The sequence below is a fragment of the Octopus sinensis genome, linkage group LG8 (genome assembly GCF_006345805.1).
Source record: "Octopus sinensis linkage group LG8, ASM634580v1, whole genome shotgun sequence".
Lineage (NCBI taxonomy): Eukaryota > Metazoa > Mollusca > Cephalopoda > Octopoda > Octopodidae > Octopus > Octopus sinensis.
The window spans coordinates 61,432,842-61,459,262 of NC_043004.1; the positions used below are offsets into that span (position 1 = coordinate 61,432,842).

The 26,421-nt window shown below is 33.4% G+C and overlaps 1 protein-coding gene across 2 annotated transcripts in view; it reads left to right on the top strand.

Annotated features, from left to right (window-relative positions):
• LOC115215057 (endothelin-converting enzyme homolog) overlaps positions 1–26,421 on the top strand; it is a 157,424-nt gene that overhangs the window by 5,379 nt on the left and 125,624 nt on the right. Inside the window, exon 1 of one of the 2 annotated variants that reach the window (XM_036505420.1) lies at positions 26,190–26,228. The exons of the other annotated variant lie outside the window; for it this stretch is intronic. Coding sequence (XP_036361313.1) covers positions 26,205–26,228 — 24 coding nt within the window. The 5' untranslated portion in view covers positions 26,190–26,204. Of the gene's footprint in view, positions 1–26,189; positions 26,229–26,421 lie in introns of those variants that run through there. 2 annotated transcript variants of the gene reach the window in all.

Here is a 26,421-nt window from a genome sequence, read left to right on the forward strand (position 1 = left end):
CATGTGGTTGATATACTCAGATTGCTGGCCTTGTGGCAAACTTTTAAATGTCATCGCCATCCTCTTTATTATTGTGAGCTGGCAGAATCGTTAGCACGCTGGGGAAAATCCGTATCGGCGTTTCGTGTGTCTTTTCATTCTCAGTTCAAGTATGCCACTGTAGACGGCACCTTTCTTTATTTCGATAAATTAAGTACCAGTCGAGCACTTGGGTCGATGTAATCCATTTACCCTACCTGAAAATTGTTGACCTTGTACAAAAATTATTATAATTATAATTATATATGATACTGTCCCAATTCTGTTAATCGTGGTCAGAGATGCATCTATTGTCAGCAACTAAGGCACATGCTCAACATGTTAATGTCAAGCAAATGAGAAGCACTACCTGGTACTTGACTCATATTTATCTTATGAGTTTCACTGCACTATTGGACGTAGTTCTGCGTACCTTCGTTATGTAATGTGGTTTGCCTTAATCCTATTATTTTTACTCTATCAAAAGGCCTGCACGTAAAATGGTTGCGATGACTAGCAGTAATAGTATCTATTAGTTATATTTATTCGTAAGTCCTGATATTTTGTTTTAGATCTTTGTCTTTCGAGAGACTATCTGTACCTTGCAGAGATACTTTGTTTTTTGGGGGGACTGATATTTCGATTAGAAGGCATTTTCTTGATTGTCTCTAATAACTGTATCTTGTCTTTAGCCATGATTACTGTGTGTTTGTAGATATATCCAAAAGAATAGTTGCTTTGTCATTTTATGGGACCATTTCAGAGGTAGGCCCATGGTGTCTTTTTCCTGTTGTCATTACGTTTTGCTGGCAGATCTTTCAGTGTATATAAATTCCAACTCTGTTGATGTATTCTTTCTTGGAAAAAACTGGACAATTAGGCAATATGGTTTGTTGTTTTATACTCAATCACCCCATATTCTGCACTTATTGTAGTTTTCTTCATTATATTTCTTGGTGATATTTGACCTTGTGCCGCAATAAAAACCCTACTGAGCAGAGGGCAGGATTTAATTTTGTCTATTTCTTTTCTGATTTGATTATCCCAATATTTTCCATATATGAGCTTTTGTGGCTATCATTTATCTTGGTATGTTGTAGCCTCAGTTTTAGCTTAGATCTAAGCAGTTTAACCAATTTAGGTGTTTATAATTTTTTTCTCATTGTTAACGGGTAAAATGGCTTCGTCGTATATCTTTGGTTTTCTTGAAGACATTTAATTTTTGCTTTGAGCATGCTTTGTACTATTTGATTCATTTTCCTTTGGCTCTGACATAGATATATATGTAGCCCTATGGTGAATATTCTATTGTAGTTTACTAGTTGTATAAGCGTATAACAAATTCAGTTCGTTGTATATAATCTTTCGATGCCAAATCTTTAGTATACTCTTTTACTTGTTTCAGCCATTTGACTGCGGCCATGCTAGAGCATCGCCTTTAGTCGAGCAAATCGACCCCGGGACTTAGTCTTTGTAAGCCCAGTACTTATTCTATCGGTCTCTTTTGCCGAACCGCTAAGTGACGGGGACGTAAACACACCAGCATCGGTTGTCAAGCAATGCTAGGGGAACAAACACAGACACACAAACATATACACACACACTTATATATATATACATATATACGACAGGCTTCTTTCAGTTTCCGGCTACCAAATCCATTCAGAAGGCATCGGTCGGCCCGGGGCTATAGCAGAAGACACTTGCCCAAGGTGCCACGCAGTGGGACTGAACCTGGAACCATGTGGTTGGTTAGCAAGCTACTTACCACACAGCCACTGATGCGCCTATATGATCATTATTAATCATTATTACAGTATGATCATTATTTTTCACATCTAGATTGGATAGTTCATTTAGTATCCAGTTAAGAATATTGTAACTGTAACTTTCAAATGAAGCATCAAGAATATTGATAACTACTATCATATTTTCCACATTGACATCTGTTTTAAGTATTAATCTAAATCGAATATAATATTCATTCTTCATCTTCTATTTCATTTGTGTCTGCTGTAAGCTATCTAGTTCATTGCGTCCTAAGTACTGGAATGTCTGGGTTTGGTCTCTTATTTATGCTACTTTATATAGTGTGATATTTTCAGTCTTAATTAGTTTCCTTTTTCCAACAGTAATTAATAACATTTTTCTAGGCAGAAAGTCATTACTAATTCTTAGGTAAATTCAATCATTCTCTGTACAAAAGTTTGGTTGTCGTTTTTGTTGTTGATCTTCTTCTTCTTCTTCTGTTATTATTATTATTATTATTATTATTATTATTATTATTATTATTAAAGCAGCGAGCTGGCAGAGATGTTAGCTCCTTGGACAGAATATTTTGCATCATCTCATCCGTCTCTTTACTTTCTAAATTTAAAAGACAGCGTGGTCAACTTTGCTTCCATCGTTTTGGGTTCGAAAACCTAATGTAACAGTCAAAGAGAAGCTGAGGATTTTGAATAGATTCTACCTGTGAAAATAGCTGGCCTTCTGCATTAAGGAAATACAATAGTTGTTGGGCCGACTTTTGAATATCTTTGGGTTCTGATCATTCTTAATTCAAGATTAAGCCCTAAACGAACTGCTAAAATGGTCAGAAATCTATTACACGCCGAAGATTGTGATAAAGCTGAAGTTCATATATATATTTAAAGGAGGTCTTGGATCTGCTAACAATAATTAAGTCTGGACACTGGACAGTGAGAAAATAAGAAGTAACATTCGGAAATGCGATGAAATATCATAGACAAAAATGGAACAAGAAAAAAAGGAACGAAACCAAGAGAATTAAGATCACCGTCGTAGAAGAAAACAACTGATGTAAAACAAAATAACAGAACATTTGTGAGAGTTTACAAGGTATCAACTGAATCCGGAACGCGCCCTAATATTCAAGAAGGAAAATCTGTCCATGTGTTTAAATCTGGTAACAGTTTCAGATCGGGAATTAAGCAGTGCGTTGGAATTGTTGGATCTAGTGTGCAAATTCCAAGGTGTTCACATCTACAAATGGGAGTGGGCGTTCTGCCATTTTTACAAGATAACATTTTCCTTCATATTGGAACAACAGCTGTATCAATTCTTAATCTGGCGGTTGTTAAAATTCTTCCTCTTCCAGAATTTTCCATTTATTGGGAAACGTTTATCTAAACGAGATTGGAATTTCTTGCCTACGGTAGTCTTAACATTCAGAAAAAAGGGAACTAAATTGATATCCAATATCAATTTTTATATTTATTTCTGTGATCTATATTTTTAATTGTAAAGTTGTAATATGTAAGGTATAAACAGGGTCTGAATGATTTCTTGAATATACATGGCGCATTATATAATTATATAGAGTTAAGTTGTAATAAAAGCTTGAAATGTTTGGTAGCTCTTTCAGATGTGTATTAAATTGATATTTATTTCCCAATCGATGGTGTACATTTCTGTTGTCTACATATATTGAATCTATCTATCTATCTATCTATCTATCTATCTATCTATCTATCTATCTATCTATCTATCTATCTATCTATCTATCTATCTATCTGTCTATCCATTCATCTATCTATCTATCTATCTATCTATCTATCTATCTATCTATCTGTCTATCCATCCATCTATTATTCTATCTATCTATCTATCTATCTATCTATCTGAGAGTCTTTCTGTCTGTATGTCTATCTCTCCATCTCTCCCTTTCTCTATCTCCATACACGCACAAACACCACATACAAAGACACACATACACTCACACAAAGAGATATATATTCATCACATGCGTGTATTTGTAATCGATATCTTAACTTTATGTTCTGTCATTAATTATCAATCCTGCTTTGTTAATGCTATATAGTTTTAGCTAATACTATGGCTGTCTTTCAGAATGTGTTATCACCAAGATATTTGGTGTGGTTTTATTTCATATTAAACATTAATGTAAGGTAGTTGCATAGGTTAGTGTTTACTTTGTGAAAATGTTTGATTCTGTCATGTAGACATTGGACTATTTTTATTTTAATTTCCGTTCTAGGACTATTCGATATATTCCACGCCTGATTATAGAAAAAATTCAGAAATCAATATATCACTATTTCACTTATTTACATCACTTATTTATCAGTCAAATTTAATTCTCATCTCCAATCTATTTACGTCTTGTCATTTAATCTTTTTCTAACTTGAAGATATTTTCTTCCCACTCTACCTGCTTCTTTTAGTGTACATACACTCATACTTACAAACTTATATACTTAAGCAGGTATATCTTTTACTTTTCTCTTTTACTTGTTTTAGTCATCTCACTGTGGCCATGTTAGGGAAGCTCCTTGGAATGTTTTAGTGGAACAGAACGAACTTAGAACTTCTATTTTGAATCCTAATACTTATATTATTGGATAATTTTGCCGAACCGCTAGGTTATCAGGACGTAAACATACCATCACCAGTTGTCAATCAGCGGTGGTGGAGAAACAGAGACACAGACACCAGAGCACACATATATAAATATGACCACAAAATACACACACATGCCCACACACGCACATACACATACAAACATGCACACGAGCAAAGACACAGACAGACACACACACATATACGACGAGCTTCTTTCAGTTTCCGTCAACCAAATTCATCTCTTACAAGGTTCTGGTCTGTCATAGGCGATAGTTGAAGACGCTTTCTACTCCGTAGTTACATTCAACAGGGAACCATGATAGTTGGAATGCAAACTTCTTAGCACATACCCACATATATATGTATATATTAGAAGACAGTTGTAATTACCTTGAAGCAATATAGATCGGAAATATAATAAATGAAATGGCAATCAGAGTGAAAAGTCAAAAATGCCTTTATATACTTCACTCACACATATCCCCTCCTCGGAAGGATAGAGATAAAGAAATGTAAGCCTACGTTTATACTGCCATTAAAATAGCCCCATAAGTAATAACATCGCTAAGTCCTCTTCAGTATGCATGCAACAGTAGCGTGCGAACTTATGGTGACATAGATGTGAGAATTGAGGCGGTTATGGCTGGCTAGGTGTAGGTGGATTTCTACGTCGATATTGTTGGTGCCGTAAATGCAAGCATTTTGGGAACTGCCGCAGTTAAAATACTCGTCGAAATAAAGTGAGTTAGTAAACATTTGACTATCCAAATGGCAGCATCTAAGTACGTACACATTTTCATTCTGAAGGTGGGTCTTTTTCATGCAATATATGTATGAATTTCCACATTCTGCTGTATTATATATATATATATATATATATATATATATATATATGTAGGTCCCGGGTTGATTCGGGGTTAACCACAGTAAATAAGGTACTCAATACATAGCAGAGTAAAATTAATTTATTATATAGAAGGAGCTTCTACAGGACTAGAAATGTTTCATTCAAGAGAAATCATCAGGAAGCTAGTTAACTTAGGGGAGTGGTCAAGGAGTCAGTGGTAAAGTAGATAAAAGAATAAATAAAAGAATAAAAAAATAAATAGAAGAATAGAGTTTTAGGTAAATAAGGAGACTCTCACTTATACATATACACATATGTATATATATACACACACAAACACATATACATACACACATATATACATACACACATATATATATATATATATATATATATATATATATATACATATATATATATAAATATATATACACACACACATATATATATATATATACACACATATACATATATATATACAAATGTATATGTATATATATATATATATATATATACATATATGTATATGTGTGTGTTTCTATCTTTCTATCTCTTTATCTCACCCGTTCTCCATGTGTCTCTGTATCTAGCTGGGAATGTATATATATATATATATATATATATATATATAAACAAGTCAAATTGCGATAAAATAAAATTAATTATTATCGCTGGTGAAACTAGCTCAGGCCATGTGGACCTCGGCAGAATTTGAACTCAGAACGTAAAGACAATCATAATATACAAACATTTGTCATTGCACCAGTACATTGTTTTCAGATGCTTACATTTTTTATGTTTTCCGTGAAAAAATTCACGGATCTAGCTAGTATATATATATACATATATATATATATATATATATATATATATATATATATATATATATATATCTACTAGCAAATGCACCTGTCCTATGAACGCTTTAATTTGCTTTGGTGGATATTTTTTCGCCAAATAATTGAACTGCCGAGCAGATTATGAGCAGCACCGCGATCTATGTTTCCGATTAATCTAATAGCAGTAAACCAAATTGAAGGCTAGTTATTGTGGAGGTCCTTGCACTTTAATGGCCATAGAACATATAAATTTGCAAGCGGTGCAACGTAGAATTACTGAAGTGTTTCGAATAATGACTACAAAATATATCTGTTTTACATGAAAGCGAAATTTTTTGTCAGAAACAGCCCTATAAATAGTGTAAGGAAATTGAAGGAAAACGTTGAAACTTCTACTATGCGAGTGTATTTTATTCAGCTATTTTTTAGGAGAGAAGCATGATTGGTATGTTAAAAAGTAACGATATAATGCCTACTTGAAAATGTAAATTAAAAGGAATGTAAATGTTACGTGCGTACGGTTGTACAGCCACTCTGAAATTGACTCCAGGTAATGAAAAACATGAAGGGTTTGACTTCAGTTCACGAATATTGCGCTGAATGTTTAGAAGTTCGCAGTGAAAAGATGTCGTGTTGTAAGGCGGACAAATAACAAATTTGTAAAAATGTGAAAACAATTAAAACATATTCTGTGAAGAAAATATACGACCATGTAGATTTTAAAAAGTAAAGAAAACAGCCGAAATAAATAAACAAACAAAATCTTTTCACTTTGAAAATATTCTTTAACCAAAACACACAAACACAGAATACACACCAATACGCATAAAAAAGTTCAGAAAGTAATAACACCAAATAACAACATATAACTAAATAGTAAATCAAAAAATGCGATAAGCACTTAAAAGTATACTGTCATGCCAATATTTTACCGTATAGATTTAAAAAAAGTATGGAAGATCCTTTTTTTCCAGTTTGTCCATTTATGCAAGTGCTCTGGGCAAAACATTATAGTATATGACCATCCTTGGGACATGAATAATGTATGTGTAAAGTTTGGTGAAAATCGGTTTAGTATTGTGGAAATGTATGCGTCAGTCAATATATATATATACACATATTGTCAAATATATATATATATATATATATATATATATATATTTATTTATTTTATAGAAGGAGCTTCTACAGGACTAGAACTGTTTCATTCAAAAGAAATCATCAGGAAGCTCATGTACTCTGCTATGTATTGAGTACCTTATTTACTGTGGTTAACCTCGACTCAACCCGGGACCTACATATATATATATATATATATATATATATATATATATATATATATATATATATATATATATATATATATATATATTAACCAATGAAATTTCAATTCCACAGTTGTCAGTTGTGGAACACGTCTGTCACTAGATAACCCTTATAACATAACGCATGGAAATACTAGTTTATTTCAATGTAAAATTGTATAATTGTAAAAATTGCAAATAATAAGATGTGAAAATCAGTCTAAGTTGGAATTTTTATTGATTAATATATCGTTCTTTGTACAATCAGTCATACACGGATATGTATGTCTGTGTGTATGAATGTATATATATATATATATATATATATATATGTATATATATATAATTTTGATATGAAACAGAACAGCAGTTTGCAATGTTTCACAAAATGAGAATTAGGTTTGTCGCTAAATGTGACTAGGGTGTTAAAGAAACAACTATATTGCTGGAAATAAGGTTTACAATGCTCTAATACTGTAGTTAATGCACATGAAGGAATTCGTATACACTTAGAGGGACCAAAATGATTGAAAATTGCCGACCGACGTTAGTTTCCGCAATTTCCCTTGTAATCATCAGTAAAGCCATCTCGGTGTTCGTATCTTTTTGGACCTGTTTCTGTATTAGTGTATATGTTTTCGTGATCCAAATTAATGGATGATTTTGCGATTCGCTAATGTGCATATATTAAATTAATATAAACAGTAGGTTGAAATGTATAATCAAAAACGAGAATTATAATTGTCAATAAATGTGACTAGGGTGTTATAAAACACCCAAATTGCTAGAAATATGAGCAAAAATATTCTAATTCAATGAAAGCGTGTATACTAACAGCAACCAAAATTGTACGAAAACTGCCGACCAAGAATTAACACTGATGATGACAACGGAATTTGTTGAAACTGACGTCAGTTTTTGGTTTAATCTTCGTTTTTGTTTTCCTGCATTTCATTATATTGGCTTCGTTAATGCAGGGAAATGTAAGTGCTTCCCTAAGTAGGGACTTTAACAGAGTCATTATGTATTTTTGTTGATATTCGTTTAAATAGAATAATGATATTAGTTATTATCTCGTTGGATATTTATGTAAAGAAATGGAATAATGTATTGATATGAATCGTATTTATATTTATCTACATGTTGAAATTCTGTAATTAGGTGGTTTTTATGTCATTCAGGGTGTCAATTTCACACATACTCTACCGAATTCGTGAAAATTTCTCCCGTATGCTATTCGAAGACGACAGATCAATGAGAACCCCTAACGTAGTATTAATAACTGTTCCATCACTTTGCTTAAATAATCTATCTTGCAGACTACATGCACTTATATCCGTAAATAGATATGCAAAAATTCATACACAAACATAAGTTTGCATATGTGTATGATTATTATGTATAGCCCTCTCTATATCTCTGTTCAGCAATATGGATAATTCTTTTATTGATTTAATATTTATATCGCTGCCTCTACAGAAAATGCTACCTATTGAGTTTTTTCCGTATTAATGTAGTTTATTTCATTTTTATATCAAATTTTTTCAATGTAATAGAAATCTTTTGTTTTAAATATTTCTTATTGTATTTGCTGAAATGGCTATAATAAAACATCGCATATTCATTCAGATATTTTCAACATAATGCATTTTCCCATTATTCTGCAGGATATAAAATCAACTTATTATACTGTTATTGTAATTTATGCTATTAGCTGTCTAATATATTTTATGAAATAGTGCGTCTTAATAGGTCTCTTTTTTCCAAATGTATTGATATTTTTGTAACAAATATATTTGTATATCATTTATGCCACGAAGAAAATAGTTTTAAAGATAAGATTATAAAAAATGTATTTTTTTTCATAGAAACAAAAAACTAGTTTTTCATTAAACATTAAACCAGTAATAACATAGAGTTTGCTGCTATTTCTTTTCGTTTATTTAACGTATGTTATACTTTCTTGTGTATAGAACTGCCTTGCTGAATGTCTTTTCCTATATTAGAATGTATTTACATTATATCAATTGTGGATGTTCCTTTTAATATATCTAGGGATGATAATTAGTTTTTGTATAGGGAATACTACTGATTATATTGCCAAATTCTAACTGGACCTAGACATCCAATTCATACACATATGGAAGCCACAAGTTTGCGCAAATATTAGGCATGTAAACCATTGCGTTTATGATACCTCATCACATGTTATGTATATTTCGTGTCCGTCTTTGTTGCTCTGTCTTAAATTCAGAACCAAAAGTCTGTTCTTGATCTATCGGGCTATCCCTATGGCATGTACCAGAAAATAATATAGTACCGACATATTAATAAGGAGCCGGTCGACCGTCATATAATATTAGGGTATGCGCCTCTCGTGTGCTACACGAATTATGAGGTTTTACATACTGAACTAGTGTCTGCAGTCGTGTTTGTTCCTTAATTTTTTGGTACTTTATAATGCTTTGGTACCAACTTTTGTTAATATCTTTCTCCATATCCTTATGATACGTACCATGACCAGCAGGAAAGGTGGTGGTAGACCTAGTAGTATTAGTAGTAGTATCAGCAGCAACAGCAGCAGCAGCAGCAGTAGCAGTAGTAGTAGTAGTAGTAGTAGTAGTAGTAGTAGTAGTAGTAGTAGTAGTAGTAGTAGTACATTGTTGTTGCAGTTGTCGATGCTGCAGCCATTACTTTATTGCAGTTGGCTGCGCTACCTCAAGAAGAATCATAACATATATTTTGCTGTTTTCGGAAAAACAAACGTCGGATCTTTTGTCTATCCACCTCATTAACTCTAATAGAAAAGAAAGCTCTCTCGACGATATTTTAAAAAAACATACATTTGAGTTCATTACTTTGTCCCAGTCGCATTTTGGTCAAATGGAAGTAACTGGCATACACAAAGTTAGATAATGATAAAAACTTTGGTTACAAAAAAATTTAAACGTTTTCAGAAAATGAATTATAAAAAGAAACGGGAAAACTATGAAAACGAAGACATAATGACATCGACAAAGGCAGTAAAACAGATTATCTTTCACTAGCATTGCAAGGTAAAAGAAAATGTACTGTTGCCTGAAGAATTCGTGACGAGAACGGATGAGAAAGAAAGGAATATTGCGTATGATTTCAAGATTAATGGCAGCATAGGTTAAAATAAAATAAAAATGTTGTGTAAAAGTGATATATATATATATATATATATATATATATATATATATATATATATATGTATATATATATATATATATATATATATATATATTCTATACCATAAGGCTGTGTGAACCTGTTATGAAATCTGAGATCTATGTGAGAAAGCAGAACCGGTTTGTGCGCAACTATTTGCTTAGAAAGTGCTACTGAATCGAGTAAACTACGTCACTATCAATTCTTTGAGCATTATGTAGCCCTTCAAATGGTTAAAGTCCATTACCTTTTACTACATACAAAGTGATAAAAGCTTGACTGTTTACCGTGTGCGTTAACTTCGCCATCATACCTTTGGGTGGAATGTATTTAGAATGGCATTCTTCATACGCTGCACGTGCAACAATCAATCTAAAGCTGAAAAAGGAAAATGCTTCAAGTTCCATTATGTAACCCGGTATAAATATCAAATAAAGTTCTCACAAATAGGTTTTATTTTCTTTTAATTAATATATGGTATGGTCTCATATGGAAAGTTGTTAATCTTCGCTTTTCATCCTTGAGATGAGATATAACGAGGGGCTAACGGCTCGGTCCTTGTGGTCCGACACTGAGCACAGTCTACTCCATGCAATCGAAAGAAACTCTGATTTTCTTCCAATCAATATTATTTATAAGAGTTATATACTTAAAAGTGTTCAGAATGATTGCCAACCACTTCAAAATAGCAAGTGTTAGTGCCATGTACCGTTATACGCACTGCATATCACCGCATCAACTAAATAATAGATTATTAAAGATTGGTCGAACCACGGAACATAGGTGTCTGTAAGTTATATACTGTTTCACTAATCCTGAATTTACTTCTTGGATTTCAGTAGACAAATTCAAAAGCACGATTCTCTTTAATTTTCATGTAATAAGTAAAGATTTACTGCCAGTTTTGTATCATCGTTTCAAGACTGTGAGTAACGTACAGTGTCGATGATTGGGACTTAAAATCAATATTCTCTGTTATTTTTGAGGGAATCAATTTCTATATGAATGGCCTGATTGATTAGGAAAGAAAAGACCACTTGTCTCAGTTGAATGTAAATATTTCAACGAACCGTATGATGGAAGATAAATGCTAAAGTATATTTACGTGAAGCGCAGAATTGTCTGCACTTGTATATCGCTCTCATACACGTGGTTGATTCTAATCCTCTATCCGTAATCTATACTACCCGTATATAAGTGAACAAAACGACTGATAACAAGTAATTATAAAAGAAGATTGAGTTACTTTTATAAATGATTATTCGTAAGATTTTATTTTTAAGTCTTAATTAAACAAAAGCTGACCACGCCGAAGAACAGTTGAGGTGCCACCGCGACTGAGAGTGTAGGTGATAGGAAGAGGTTAGAATGTAGGGACATATCAAGATATATGTTTTGTATCTGTATGAAACAGAGGATTGAGATATCAATTTCTTAAACCACAGACTTGGCACCGATTCTTAACCTATAGGAAGAAAAGAATATAATTGATTAAAGGCAGCAATTAACATATGCATGTAATACACTCTCTCTTTTACTTGTTTCAGTCATTTCACTGTGGCAATGCTTGAGCACTGCCCTTAGTCGAGCAAATCGACCCCAGGACTTATTCTTTGTAAACGTAGTACTTATTCTATCGGTCTCTTTTGCCGAACCGCTAGGCACGGGGACTTAAACACACCAGCATATGCTGTCAAGCTATGCTGGTGGGACAAACACAGACACACAAACATATACACACACATACATACATACATATATATATATATATATATATATATATATATATATATATATATATATATACATACATATATGCGATGGGCCTCTTTCAGTTTCCGTCCACCAAATCCACTGACAATGCTTTGGTCGGGTCGAGGCTATAGTAGAAGACACTTGCCCAAGGTTACACGCAGTGGGACTGAACCCGGAACGATGTCGTTCGTAAGCAAGCTACATAGCGCACAGCCACTCTTACGCCTATATTACATAAATTGGTCAAAATAAAATTTCTAGCAAAGCCATAGCCTAGATATGTAAAGGACAATTAATTGAATTTCTGAGGCATTTAGTTTCGAATCCCACTGCAGCCACACGCCACATGTGTGTGTGAGTTTGGGTATGTGTGTGTGCGTGTGTGTGCGTGTGCGTGTGTGTGCTCGCACGCACGTGTGGGCGTGGGTGTGTGTTTGTTGGAATGTATGTAGGATACAAAAAGAGGGAACAAGTCATAGAAAAACCGTCTGGACATAATGATTACTATTTTTATCCACATCCCTGTGCTGAAATAGCACTTCGTTTGCACCACGAAAAAATGAAGAACAAAAGTGCCCTCAGGTTTTGAATCCAGGCTAATGAAGATTAGTGCAAAACAGCCAAAGCGATCTATCTGCCTGTGTCTGTCTGTCTATGTATATGTATATCAACTCATATAGTATATACATTTAGTATATACAATACATATATATATATATATATATATATATACATAATATCTACACATGTGTGAGTGTGTGTTTGTGTGTGTATATGTGCGTGCGTATCTAATGTATCTAATTATGTACAAAACAAAAGAACTTAATATCTCGCATATATAACCTATATAATATGCGTATACACATATTGCTTAACATGCAATATTTTTTATAACAGACACAAGTCTGTAAGTGTGTTTGTGCATGCGTGTTTCGTGCATACACCACAGAAAATTCCTCAGTAGTTATAGAATATTTATTTATAATTCACAGTTAATTATTTACTGTTTCGAGGTATACAATTTCTCTAACGATTTTTATCGGTTATGGTAAGTATTTTGAAGATTGTTCAAGAACACACCGATGCCAATAATCCGATGGAAAGAATTCCTCAATGAGTGAAGCAAGTGCTATATATAATACAAGTAATGTTTGCAGGAGAGTTTGTTGTTAGTTCATGAGTGTTCTTTTAAGAAAGAAGAGATCTCCATACTGTCAAAATTTGATTCCATACTTATCAAATCTGTTTCTCAACTAATCTGATACTCGGATATTTTTCGAAGTAAAAACGGCATTTTACCTTTTGGAAACATGCGAAAAGATATTTTCTCTATCTTTATCAAATTATTGGAAAGTGAATAATCTTCTGCCGATTGACTTATACGATTTATCACCTTCATCTCGACATATACGCATACAGACACAGACACACAGACAGACATGCAGACACAAACACACACACACGCAAACACACAGACGCACACACAAACACATATACATACATATATATTGTGATTTAAATGATAACGCTATATTGCAATTATGTCTCCACGTGTGTTTCTTCCAGTTATAAGCAACCCGGATTCTATGTATTTTCCTTAAATCATCTCTAAGCAACAGCGCTTCTGAAACAGGTGCAGCTTGCTTCATATAATTCTGAAGTTGCCAAGAGGAATATCAAACAAGGTGTACTAAACAAAGTTGCTATTAAGCAGAAAATGGTTGAGTAATCACAATAAAACCACGAAAATGATAATGAAATACAAATTGAGAATTATGAAGGGTTATATGAACTAGCAAATCTACCTATCTTCAATGGAGGCATAAAATGGGGAAGCGAGGTAATAACAGCATGTATTGTATGTATCGAAAAATGTGTAAATATGTAAATGGACTTGATAGATTACTGGCTGATGTTTTAGAGAAATTATATTGTTGGTGATACATAATTCTATTACAGCTGTATGACGTGTTTGCGTCTGACATGTGATGATGTTTCACTCCTGAACTGAAATAGGCTCCCAGCCTGTGTATCATGAATGGTTATGTGGACTAATCCTAACCAGAACCATACCTTCCTTCGACCACTACCTGAAACGTATTAGACAAAAATATTATTTAGATAAACTTTTAATTTAGTTGTTTGCTCTATTTTACGCTTGTTTATACTTTCATACATTTAAAGTTCACACATTTCTCTATTTAAGTTAAGAATCACATTACTTTCGATAATATCGATATGATTACAAAACGTCATTGCAGAATGATATTTTCTCTTTGGAAGATACTAATTTTCAAATTGTATTCGTTTTGTGTCAGGACAGAACATCCCGAGACGGGATGGTCTATTGTTTCGTCAAATTTATCGCGGATTCTGCATTTAGGGTTAGAACTGTTTTGAAGAACGTTAGCATACTAGTTTTTGGTATGCAAGCTTTGGTTTTGTGACGCTAATATGAAACCTTCAGACTCTGCTTTCAGTCTTAGGCTTCTCAGCCACTGATGGATTGTTGCTTAGTCTACGTTACCATTTCGAATTTGAAGTATATACTATCCATGCTCCTCCATTTGTTTCTGCCCGTTCTTTTTTGTAGTCTGTTTGATCCGTTTTCCTTGTTTAATGGCAGTGGTTTCAGGTTCTTCATGTAATTCAGGTTTAATGCTAAGCTCCCCTGCGAATTTGTAAGCTTCATTGACAATAGAATATGATCTTTTGCTGCATTCGCGTTTGCACACACGCCGCGGCATCCAGTCCCTTGTATTCGATAAGAATTTGTTCATGGCTATTGTGAAGCTCCTATAACACAGTTCTACTTGAATCATTCCTCTTCCACAATTACTTCTAGGTAGGTACAGACTATCCACGTTTGCTTTTGGGTGGTGCATGTTTTTCGATATTGGTAAGTTTCTTGTTATCCTGTTCAGGCGCTAGACCTCTGTAAGATTTCTGTTAATGTTGTTAAAGCAGAATTGCCAGGGTGTTAATGGCTTCAATGCAATTTTTGGAGTTCAATTCAGTTACTCTCCTGTAATTCTCATTTCTTCAGTTTTCGTTCTGGTATTTACAGCTTTCTTATAGGTCAAGCTCCTTGATGGCAGTGCCGGTATCTATTTTAATGGAAGATGTTTGCTTGAGGTTGCTTGCAAAAAAAGTAACTTTAGCACACTGATCAAGGTTTCCCTATGTCTTGCTGTATATCTAGCAGCTTGTAATACATTTTCTTTACTATTACTTGCATAGAAGTCTATATCTACTCTAGCTAACTCAATGCAGTCTTCTGCTGATATTAAATCCTCTTCCGCTTTCATTTCTAAGTAAGTATAATCTTGCTATTTCTGCTCTTAGGTGAATTATTGAAACCCCAAAGAACTCCTCTCAAAACCTGGCTATGCTGCTTCCCCACTACTTCAGCTCGTGATCAGCAATGCGCATAATGTCAGCGAGTAAAGAATATGCTCAACTGTTTAAGATAAGTAATTAAGAAGCAAATTTATAGTAGCGGGCAAGGATTCTGGATTATTTTTCCGTTTTTTTAAAAATAATTTAAGACAGCGGAAGGGTTCATTTTAGTACTCTCGTTCGTGAGAGTAGTCGAGTTTATTTCAGATATTCTAATTTTAAAAATCATCTTCAGCGACTCGTTGAGAGGACGTTGGTTTTGCTTTGGCGGAAGTATGCACTCCCTTCTTCTTCTTTTTTTATTATTATAACATTATTATTATTATTATCATCATCATCATCATTATTATTATTGTTATTATTATTATTATTATTATTATTATTATTATTATTATTATTATTATTATTATTTGTTGTTGTTGATATTTTTAACTTATCTTCAATTTTGTTTCCAATTCTTGCTGAGTACCTTCTCAAAGGCAAAGAAACTCACTCAATACGTTGATAGGTCATTAAAATAAACACACTACATCGTTTACTTGTAAAATCAAATAAATTTGTGTAGGACAGAATTTTTGTATGGAAGGCATTATTCTCACGGTGAAATTACTGTACTCAATATATGTGACATGACAGTTAAAACAACCTTATGCACTTCTTGCAGAGAAGGATAAGCCAGGGATCATTCGCAAATAATGTTTGGTTCCTATTTTGACCATTCCATTCCTAGTGCTCTTACAATTACTGGTACTGAAAGCGCTTGAAATACCACATTTTTATAAATTTCAACGAGCCAATTTTTATATAATCTGAGCTTGACAGATTATTTTGCCGAAATATGATCACAAGGAGAACCTACGTCAATCAATAAACATAATTTATTATGTTGGTCTTTTACAAAAGTGTTTGGTGTATTAGCTTTAATTCTTCTGTCTGTATATACTAGAAAATCACAAATCTTAGTTATATTTTCTTCCTCATTTACATCCTGAGAGCAATGTCCTCACCACCGATCAACAGTTTTGGCTTTATAATGCCGACATATTAATCAGAATAGATATTGGCCAACACTGTCACGTCTTGATTTATTCTCTACTGGAGATAAAATTCTAATTCCAAAGATTGAATTTTTATTCACATTAACTTGGCAGTTCCGTGTAAAGAAGCGTTGATCTTATGCAGCTAAGTTGAAACCTTTGCTATTTGCCTGTAGCCCTGAGATTCTTAATCATTCATCGGAGTGTTTCAGGTCAACATCAGCTTTATTGCTACTGGCCACATATTTGCCATGCGGAATGTACGACTTCCACCTTTAAGCCAATTGTTCCCGGACAGTTTTACTTGCTAGCAATTATTCAATCCTTGCAATAATATTTTCCACACTGGCTTCAGGCCATTCAGTTTGGGTATCTTTCACTTCTTCTTCCTATTAATATTATTATTATTATTATTATTATTATTATTATTATTATTATTAAGGTAGCGAGCAGGTATAATCTTTGCAACACCGGTTAAAAAGCTTAGTGGTATTCCGTCATCTTTGCTGTTCAAGGTATGCTAAGGTCTACTTTAACACCCCGTAATCGCTAAAATAAATAGCAGTTGAGTACTGGGTTTGATGTAATCAGCTTACACCCTTCCCTGAATTTACTGGTTTTGTGCCAATATTATTGTTGCTGTAATCATCATCATCATCATCCGCATCATCAAACTCATTGAGTGAGAGAGCAGTGCATGCCATGAAAGTGACACTGGGATAGAATATACGAAGCTCAGTATACCCATCATGACTATGTGTTTGATAAGGCTACACTAGTTCATGACCTTGCAGGTGGGGTCCAGTTAGAATTTTGTTCAGGTTGAGTAGAACATCCCGATCAAAAGGTCCTGAATAAGGGTAGTATAACGATGTTGAAGGAAACACTCACTTGGCTATGATGCTCACCCACTACGTCTGCACGGGATCAGAGATGCAAATATCGCGAGCAACCAAACGACAAGCTCAACTGGTTAGGTTGAAGCATCTGACAAGCAAATATTTTACACCAAGACAAAGCATGTAGATGATAATACTTTCTATCATATAAAATCAGAAGCCATGCGAGTCAGTGCCTGGTAATTATTATTATTATTATTATTATTATTATAAGATTAGACTGTTGGAATCGAAATGATTCCTAACATCGGGCTACAAGTAGCCTTAGATGCCAAGAACCCTGCTAGGTATCTTAGCTGTCCCTAATAACAGTGTTTTCTGCAGCTGTACTGTGTTTTATGCAACTTCCCGCTATATATCTGAACAGATGTTTAGGGAAAGTTCCCAATGCACTATAACTACTGGGATAAATTGTACCCGCACTGTCCATAGTCTTAGTAATCCAATAGGTAATTCATGGCACATTGCTCCATTTTCTGTACTTCCCTTATTAATATTTGCATCACCTGGGACTGTAAAATCAATTACCTGGCACTTTCTATTCTCTTTATATACTACTACTAAATCAGACATTCTACCCTCTATTGCTATTTCTTACTTTCTATTACTTTACTAGGTGAATGCTCATACCATTTTATCAGTATGTTCAAATCCTAGCTTTCTACAATGCTCCCACTGGATTGCTCTACATAGATTGTCATGTTTTTTCTTGTCTTCTGACTGTACCAACATGCTACATTCACTTACTATATGTGTAACGCTTTCCTATTTTGATTTGTATAATATACATTGGCAATCTACTTAGTATTTTGCCTATTTGGGCGTGTATCCAAGTAGTCCTTAATGCTTGATCCTGTTCAGTTACTAACAGACTCTCTGTCACGCTATTCAGTTTCCGTTTCTGCAGCCATAACCATGTCTCACTACTACTATTTGCTGAAGCTGTCTTTGGTAATCTACCATGCAACGATTCCTCCTGTCAGTCAAGTAATTTCTGTTTCATTTTTCTGGTTTTTAAGTTCGTTTGTTGTCTTGGTTTCCCTGTGTCTTGCCGTGACTCTAACAGCTTTTAATAAACTTTCTTCACTATTACCTACATAGGAGTCTATCTACTCAATTTACTTCCACACAGTCTTCTACTGATATTTACCTTCTTCCACATTCCTTTCTACGTTGGTATAATCTTGCTACTCCTTCACTTGGGTGGAGTACTCTGTTCATATTGAAATCCTTCCTAGTTCTTATCTCTAGCTTTGCTAATTCAGTTTTTGTCCAATCTACAAAAGCTGCTGAGTAACTAAGTAATGATATTGCCCAAGTATTTACAACCTTACCTTCATCGGATTCGAACCATTTAGCTTTCACTTCATTAGCTTCCTCACTCTACTGAAATAATCCTTTTCAAGTATCGTTTTTGTTGTTAGTAATCTGTCATATATTAATACTTAATATTATAACTCTCTCCTCCTTTCAATGATTTTGATGTCTGACCATTTAGTTATTGGGTGCCTTCGCATTTGATTGCATGCGCCCTTCTAATGAGTCAGTCGTTAGTTATTAATTACCCTCCCCCACTTCCTCCTCCTTATTTTTTTTTGTTCATGAAAAATCTCAAACTTCTGATGATACGTATGATGTAAAATGTTAGCTCTCCACTGCCAGCATTATAACGTGACACTTCTTTACTCATACTTCCAGAGCCACGTGGAGAAATCTCGTACTTCTCCAGCATTGATGATATCAGTAGGTGTTCTATACATTCGTTGCCGTCTTTTAGAGCTACGTTGCTATCTTGTTTACTCTCTTCATTTCACTCAAGCTGCGTCTGTCACATTTCAATTCATCATTGTCCTTCACATTTTTCTTCTTCTTTCTCTTCATTTCCGTCGTCAACAAGGCATCCTATGTCAATTATCAGGTATGTATTTATTTTCTCTTCCCTACAAAAATGTCCGAATTTCGATGTTTAATATGATGGACACACTGAGTCATTGCATTCCGGTCAAACCACATTTATGCCCTTTCTACACCATTATATTCACAAAGCTTCCAATAAATAATTTTTGCTACATTGTTATGTTCCCTTTTCTATTAAAGTTGTGCTAATTTCAGGCACTTACTAACAGCGTTCCAAATGTTTGACCCCTCTCCCCATACATTCTGTATTTGTCGCTCTCGGTTGTCTTACCAATTCTACGTATCACATAGTTTTTCCTCAATGATTGATCTTATACCGCGCATAAAAGTGATTTCCTTTCATTATTGAAGTCGCTCCTCTGCATACATAATCACCGGTCTTCTGTATTCGTCTTATCGCTCGTATCTCCTACAAACTGGCCGTACATTTTTTCCCCTTTCCATGACATTTCTTTTCTGTGCTTTTTACCCCTTTAAATATCTATTTCCCAATACTATTATTTGCATTGACGACATCGGATTTCTTCAAAGGCATCAACATACTACCAACATACTCCTATTCAACCCAAACCTGACAAGTGGTCAAACCTCTCCCACACTTTCGCCTAGAGAGGTACTAAAAATCGGCATCACTCTTGGAATGGGATGCTCCGTACAGTGCCAATAATTTCTGTCTCCATATCCATACTCAACAGCTCATTCTTTTACCAATTTATGTTTGCATCTCCGTATCTAAGTGATGCTATCAAATTTACTATGTTGAATTTATTCTATCCAATCAAGTTCGAGAGCAACTCCAATCGTAGTCTTCGGAAATACTGTTTCTTCAGCTGTTCTTTTATTTCCTTCTCCACGACTGTGTGCCAAAATACTTAGATCCTTCAGTTTCAATTACTTTCATTATTTCTCAATTTGGTAATTCTCTCTCTGCTAGGATTGCATATTGCCCCTTTTCATACTCATTGCATCACATTTGTTAAGACCGAATTCCATCTTAACGTCAGTCCTAAAACGGTGGACAGTATGCACCAAAGAACTAAGGAGTAGACAAAATCGTTCTACGCTGGGCAAAAACTTATAAGTATTTACATACGACTTATAAAACTGAATTCAAATTTAACCGACTCGACCTTGCCTTTAATCATTTTTCGGTTGATAAAATAAGTACCAGTTGAGGGCTAGCTCACTGTAATCGATTACCTGCATTTCCAAAAATTGCTGGTTTTCTGCCAAAACTATTATTGTCAAAGTGGTTGCTGTTATCATTATTTAGTTTCCGTAACAGACTTGACGTCCAAGGCATTTGTCGTCCCTCACTGAATGCTCGAAGAAAGGAGGGATAGAAAATCCAAGAAATGATTGATTACCGACTAGAAATAGATGCCAATAATCACGTTATCTCCCACGCTACGTTTCTGAAAAGCATGTAAATGCTAGCCTAGTTAGTCATAATGAACTTAAACAGACTGGTGATAGTAGTAGTAGTATAGTAACGTCTAATTCCGGAAGTCTGTTTTTTTCTGCGTATATGACTCCCTAGAGATAAAAATACATTTAAAAGGTCAAGCAGCTCATTCAACAACCTCACGAGTATGAGAAAGTTGGAAAATGTCATGGAAACCAAAAGTGCTTCTGGAGCAAAATATTAAATCAAAATTAATTTTTTTCCAACCTATAGAGATATATATGCGAATAGTGGGTAAGAATTCATTCCAAAAATGTATATAATTTTTAATTAATTTTTGGTGCAAGGTCAGCAATTTTGAAGAGCAAGTTCATTATATCGACATTAGCCCTTGAATGACACTTTATTGACATAGAAAGAAGGAATGCAATGTTCAGCTGTGCAAGATTTGAACTCAGAAAATAGTGCTTCAGAAGAAATACCGCAAAGCAATTTGCTTCACGTACTAGTGATTCATATAGCTGTTCACCTTCCTACGAGGCATTAGATGAGATGCGAAACCGCTTTCTTACTTCATTATATTTGTAGTTTTTATCATATTTAACTATAAAGAAGTATATATACTCTTACTCTCTTTCTCTTTTACTTGTTTCAGCCATTTGACTACGGCCATGCTGGATCACCGCCTTTAGTCGAGCAAATCGATCCCGGGACTTAGTCTTTGTAAACCCAGTACTTATTCTATCGGTCTCTCTTGCCGAACCGCTAGGTGACGGGGGCGTAAACACAACAGCATCGGTTGTCAAGCAAAGCTAGGGGGACAAACACAGATACACAAACACATACACACACACACACACACACACACACATATATATATATATATATATATATATATATACGACAGGCTTCTTTCAGTTTCCGTCTACCAAATCTACTCACAAGGCATTGGTCGGCCCGAGGCTATAGCAGAAGACAGTTGCCCAAGATGCCACGCAGTGGGACTGAACCCGGAACCATGTGGTTGATTAGCAAGCTACTTACCACACAGCCACTCCTGCGCCTATATATGAGAATACTTCCAAAAATACTTTTTTCTATTCTAAGCACAAGGCTCGAAATTTTGAGGGAGGAGTCCAGTCGATTCGATCGACTCCAGTACACAACTAGTACTTATTAAATTGACTCTGATAGGATGAAAGGCAAAGTCGACCTCTGCGGAATAACTCAGAACGTAAAGATGGACGAAACACCGCTAAGCGTTTCGCCCGGCATGCTAATGTTTTTGCCAACCCGCCGCCTTATTGCTTCCAGGGGTACAAGGCCCAACATTTTAGGGGAGTGGTCCAGTCGATCAGACGCAACTGGTACTTAATTTCTCGATCCCAAAAGGATGAAGAGCAAAGTCGATCTCGGCGGAATTTGAACTCAGAATATAAAGAGAGACGAAATACCTATTTCTTTACTACCCACAAAGGGCTAAATACAGAGAGGACAAAAAAGGACAGACAAACGGATTAAGTTGATTATATTGGTACTTATCTAATCGACCCCGAACGGAGGAAAGGCAAAGTCGACCTCTGCGGAATTTGAACTCAGAACGTAACGGCAGACGAAATACGGCTACGCATTTCGGCCGGCGTGCTAAGGTTTCAGCCAGCTCGCCGCCTTAATGCTTCCAGAAATATTGTAAATAATATTACTGATTATTTGCCTCATATATCTCAAAATATATCTGATCATAAGCCTCATATATCTCAACAAATATTTACTTTTATACTTGCAAACCCGAATCTTAAAATGAATTCGTAGATTCTAAACCAAAAGTAAATTTTATATAAATATAAAAGTTCTATAACAACTAGAAACCTGTTGCATATGAGTGTAGACAATCAATAAATTTGCGGCAACCAACAGAACTAGTCATGCAATAGATGAGATGAGATGAAATTTTGAGCTAATTGGTTTCCTATTAAATCTCTAATTGAGCTATATTCAGTCTGTATCAGCCTGATTTTCACTATCGATCCTTACAGACGAATCGTAAATGAATAAATAAACAAAGAAATAAACGAAAATTAGAAAAAAAATCACGACAATTTCCATGAAAGTAGTTTAGTAAACGTCATGAAAAACTTTATAATCAAATTTTAGAGAACATGCTTCAGTTATATACGGTTTTAGAAGGAAACTTTTATATTATTAATTTCTGTATGGTTTTCCCTTTCCACACTCATTATGCATTTCGGACATACATACATACATACATACATACATGCACAGACATACACACACACACTCATACATACATACATACAAACATACATACATACATACTTACATATATACATACATACAATCATACATACATACATACATTTATACATACAAACATACGTACGAAAATGTATGTGCCTATATTTCGTTTATTTCTTATAATTGAGTTGGTTTTTTACTATATGATTTGGACATATAATGTTACTTTGCTGAATATGTGCATGTGCGTGTGTTTATACACTTTATATATATATATATATATATATATATATATATATATATATATATATATATATATATGTATATATATATATATATATATATATATATATTATATATATATATATATATATATATGTATATATATATATATATATATATATATATATATATGTATATATATATATATATGTATATATATATATATATATATGTATATATATATATATATATATATATATATGTATATATATATATATATATATATATATATATATGTATATATATATATATATATATATATATATATATATATATATATATATATGTATATATATATATATATGTATATATATATATATATATATATATATATATATATGTATATATATATATATATATGTATATATATATATATATATATATATATATATATGTATATATATATATATGTATATATATATATGTATATATATATATATATATGTATATATATATATGTATATATATATATGTATATATATATATATATATGTATATATATATATATATATATATATATATATATATGTATATATATATATATATATATATATATATATATGTATGTATATATATATATATATATATATATATATACATATATATATATATATACATATATATATATATATACATATATATATATATATACATATATATATATATATATATACATATATATATATATATATATATATATATAATATATATATATATATATATATATATATTATATAAAAATATATATCTATACGTATGTATGTATATATATATATATATATATATATATATATATATATATATATGTAGGCATATGCACGTGTGTAAATACAGACACGCACACACTACTCACATATATCTATGTTATATCTTTAAGAGAAAACCGTTTTGAAATCTAATTTAAGAATCTAAAGCCGCAAAACATATTTTCATGGTTTATCTGGAACGTATAAAATGATTACTGCTATGTATTTGCGTTGTTTTATTCACAAATCTATGTTGTTTTTCCTTCATTTTTGTGTGTGCAAGCATAACATAATTTGCGATTCTCTTAAATCTTTCAGATAATGTATTTTTCTTTTCACACGTCTTTTTGTAGATGGACCAAATAGATCTAACTTAAAGCGTGAATGATGAACATATTTTTAACTTTTAATCAGTGAGGGCCCTGTTAGCTTTGCCTCCTATTTGTAAGTGGAAATAAATTTTAAACATAATTATGACGGAGTTTACGATAACTGATGCACTTTAAAATTTGGCCCTAGCTTTTAATGAATTAAATATGATTGCAAGGTTATTTTGTGATGTGATGAAATTAAGAAAATATTTTTCCTCCAGGTTTTATTAGCAAGCCGATGTTCAAATACTTGTTTCTCGGTGGCCTTCTTTCTTCCAAAAAGAATTAGATAATTTGGGACTGATTCTACAAGACCACATTTCATTTCTTTAAGTAGATATGGTGTAGTTAGTTTTAGCGATATTTGGTTGTTATTTCTCGCAGGTTTGATAACATATATCTAATAAAAATAACATTGACAGACCATGTCATATACATGTTATATAAGAATTTTGAGTTACGTTCATAAACTTAATTAATAGAAATTAGTTGCTGAAGCTGTAACATAGTATAGCGTTGATAATATATGAACTGCTAGACTATTTGTTTAGATTTCTTTATACTTAATCCACTACTAAAACGTAAAGGAAATACCTTATTCCTCTTCTGTTAACCCTTTAAAAACCTTAAATTTGTTCCAACCATTTTATTTAATCAAACTTTATGCTCCTATTCCATTATCATCCAACATTTGGACGGAGAATCTTGCCTTGTCTGGGTTTTGTTGAGAAGAAAGAGAAGTGATAGATGATTTATTTCTATATTGAAATATTTACAGCTCTATCATACTGGGCGAGGCACCGTTCTTTGATTTTTAGGACGTGGTCCTCATCAGGGAATTACTGTGATTTCGATTCCAAGCCCAGTCAAAGTGGTATGTGTTTATGAGCAACACATTTCATTTCGCATTGCTCTAAATGATTAACCCTCTGACCGACTCGCATCCCTTTCAGTCTCACTCACTTATGCACTATGCAACCATGAAACCAGAGTTACTGGCCTTATTAGTCCTTCGACATTTAGTATCATTCTTGCAATCATTATATGTGTGTGTATGTGTGTACAAATTGAAGGCGCAAAGTTCAGTGTTTGGTTGGAGCGTCGTGTTTACAATCATGAGGTATACCGATTCCCTGACTGGGCTCTGTCTTGTATTCTTTAGCGAGGCACTGTATCTCACGTTCCTCCAGTTCACTCAAGCTGAAGAAATGAGTTGTGACGTCGCGAGTGAAATCTGTGCATGTGCGACTACTGGTCTTGCATAAAAAACCTTGGCCAGATTTATGCTTTAGAGGGTGACTTTCTAGGTAAACTCTCATATATATATATATATATATGTATATATATATATATATTAATATATAATCTGTGACTGTGTGTGTGTGAGGAGAATGAGAAAGAGAATGGGGAGAGAGGCGAGATAGCTAGACGACACAGGAAACTAATGAAAGTAGTCATACTAAGAGTAAAGCTTCCTCAGAAAAGCAACAAAGCGATAATGCAAAATAATATTAAATACATCTAACCTATAATTTTTCCTCTATTTTGTAGGAAATGACCATGGATACAAAGATGGGGGTGTGATATTTTTCCTACAAATTGTTCCCGCAGTAAATGAATCACAAGATGAATGATATATCTCTATCTATCTATCTCTCTCCCTCTCTCTCTCTCTCTATATATATATATATATTTATTTCTCACTATGTCTCTCTCCTTCTTTCGTTCTCTCTCTCGGTCTCTTTCTCTCTTTATGTACATAAGAAAATAA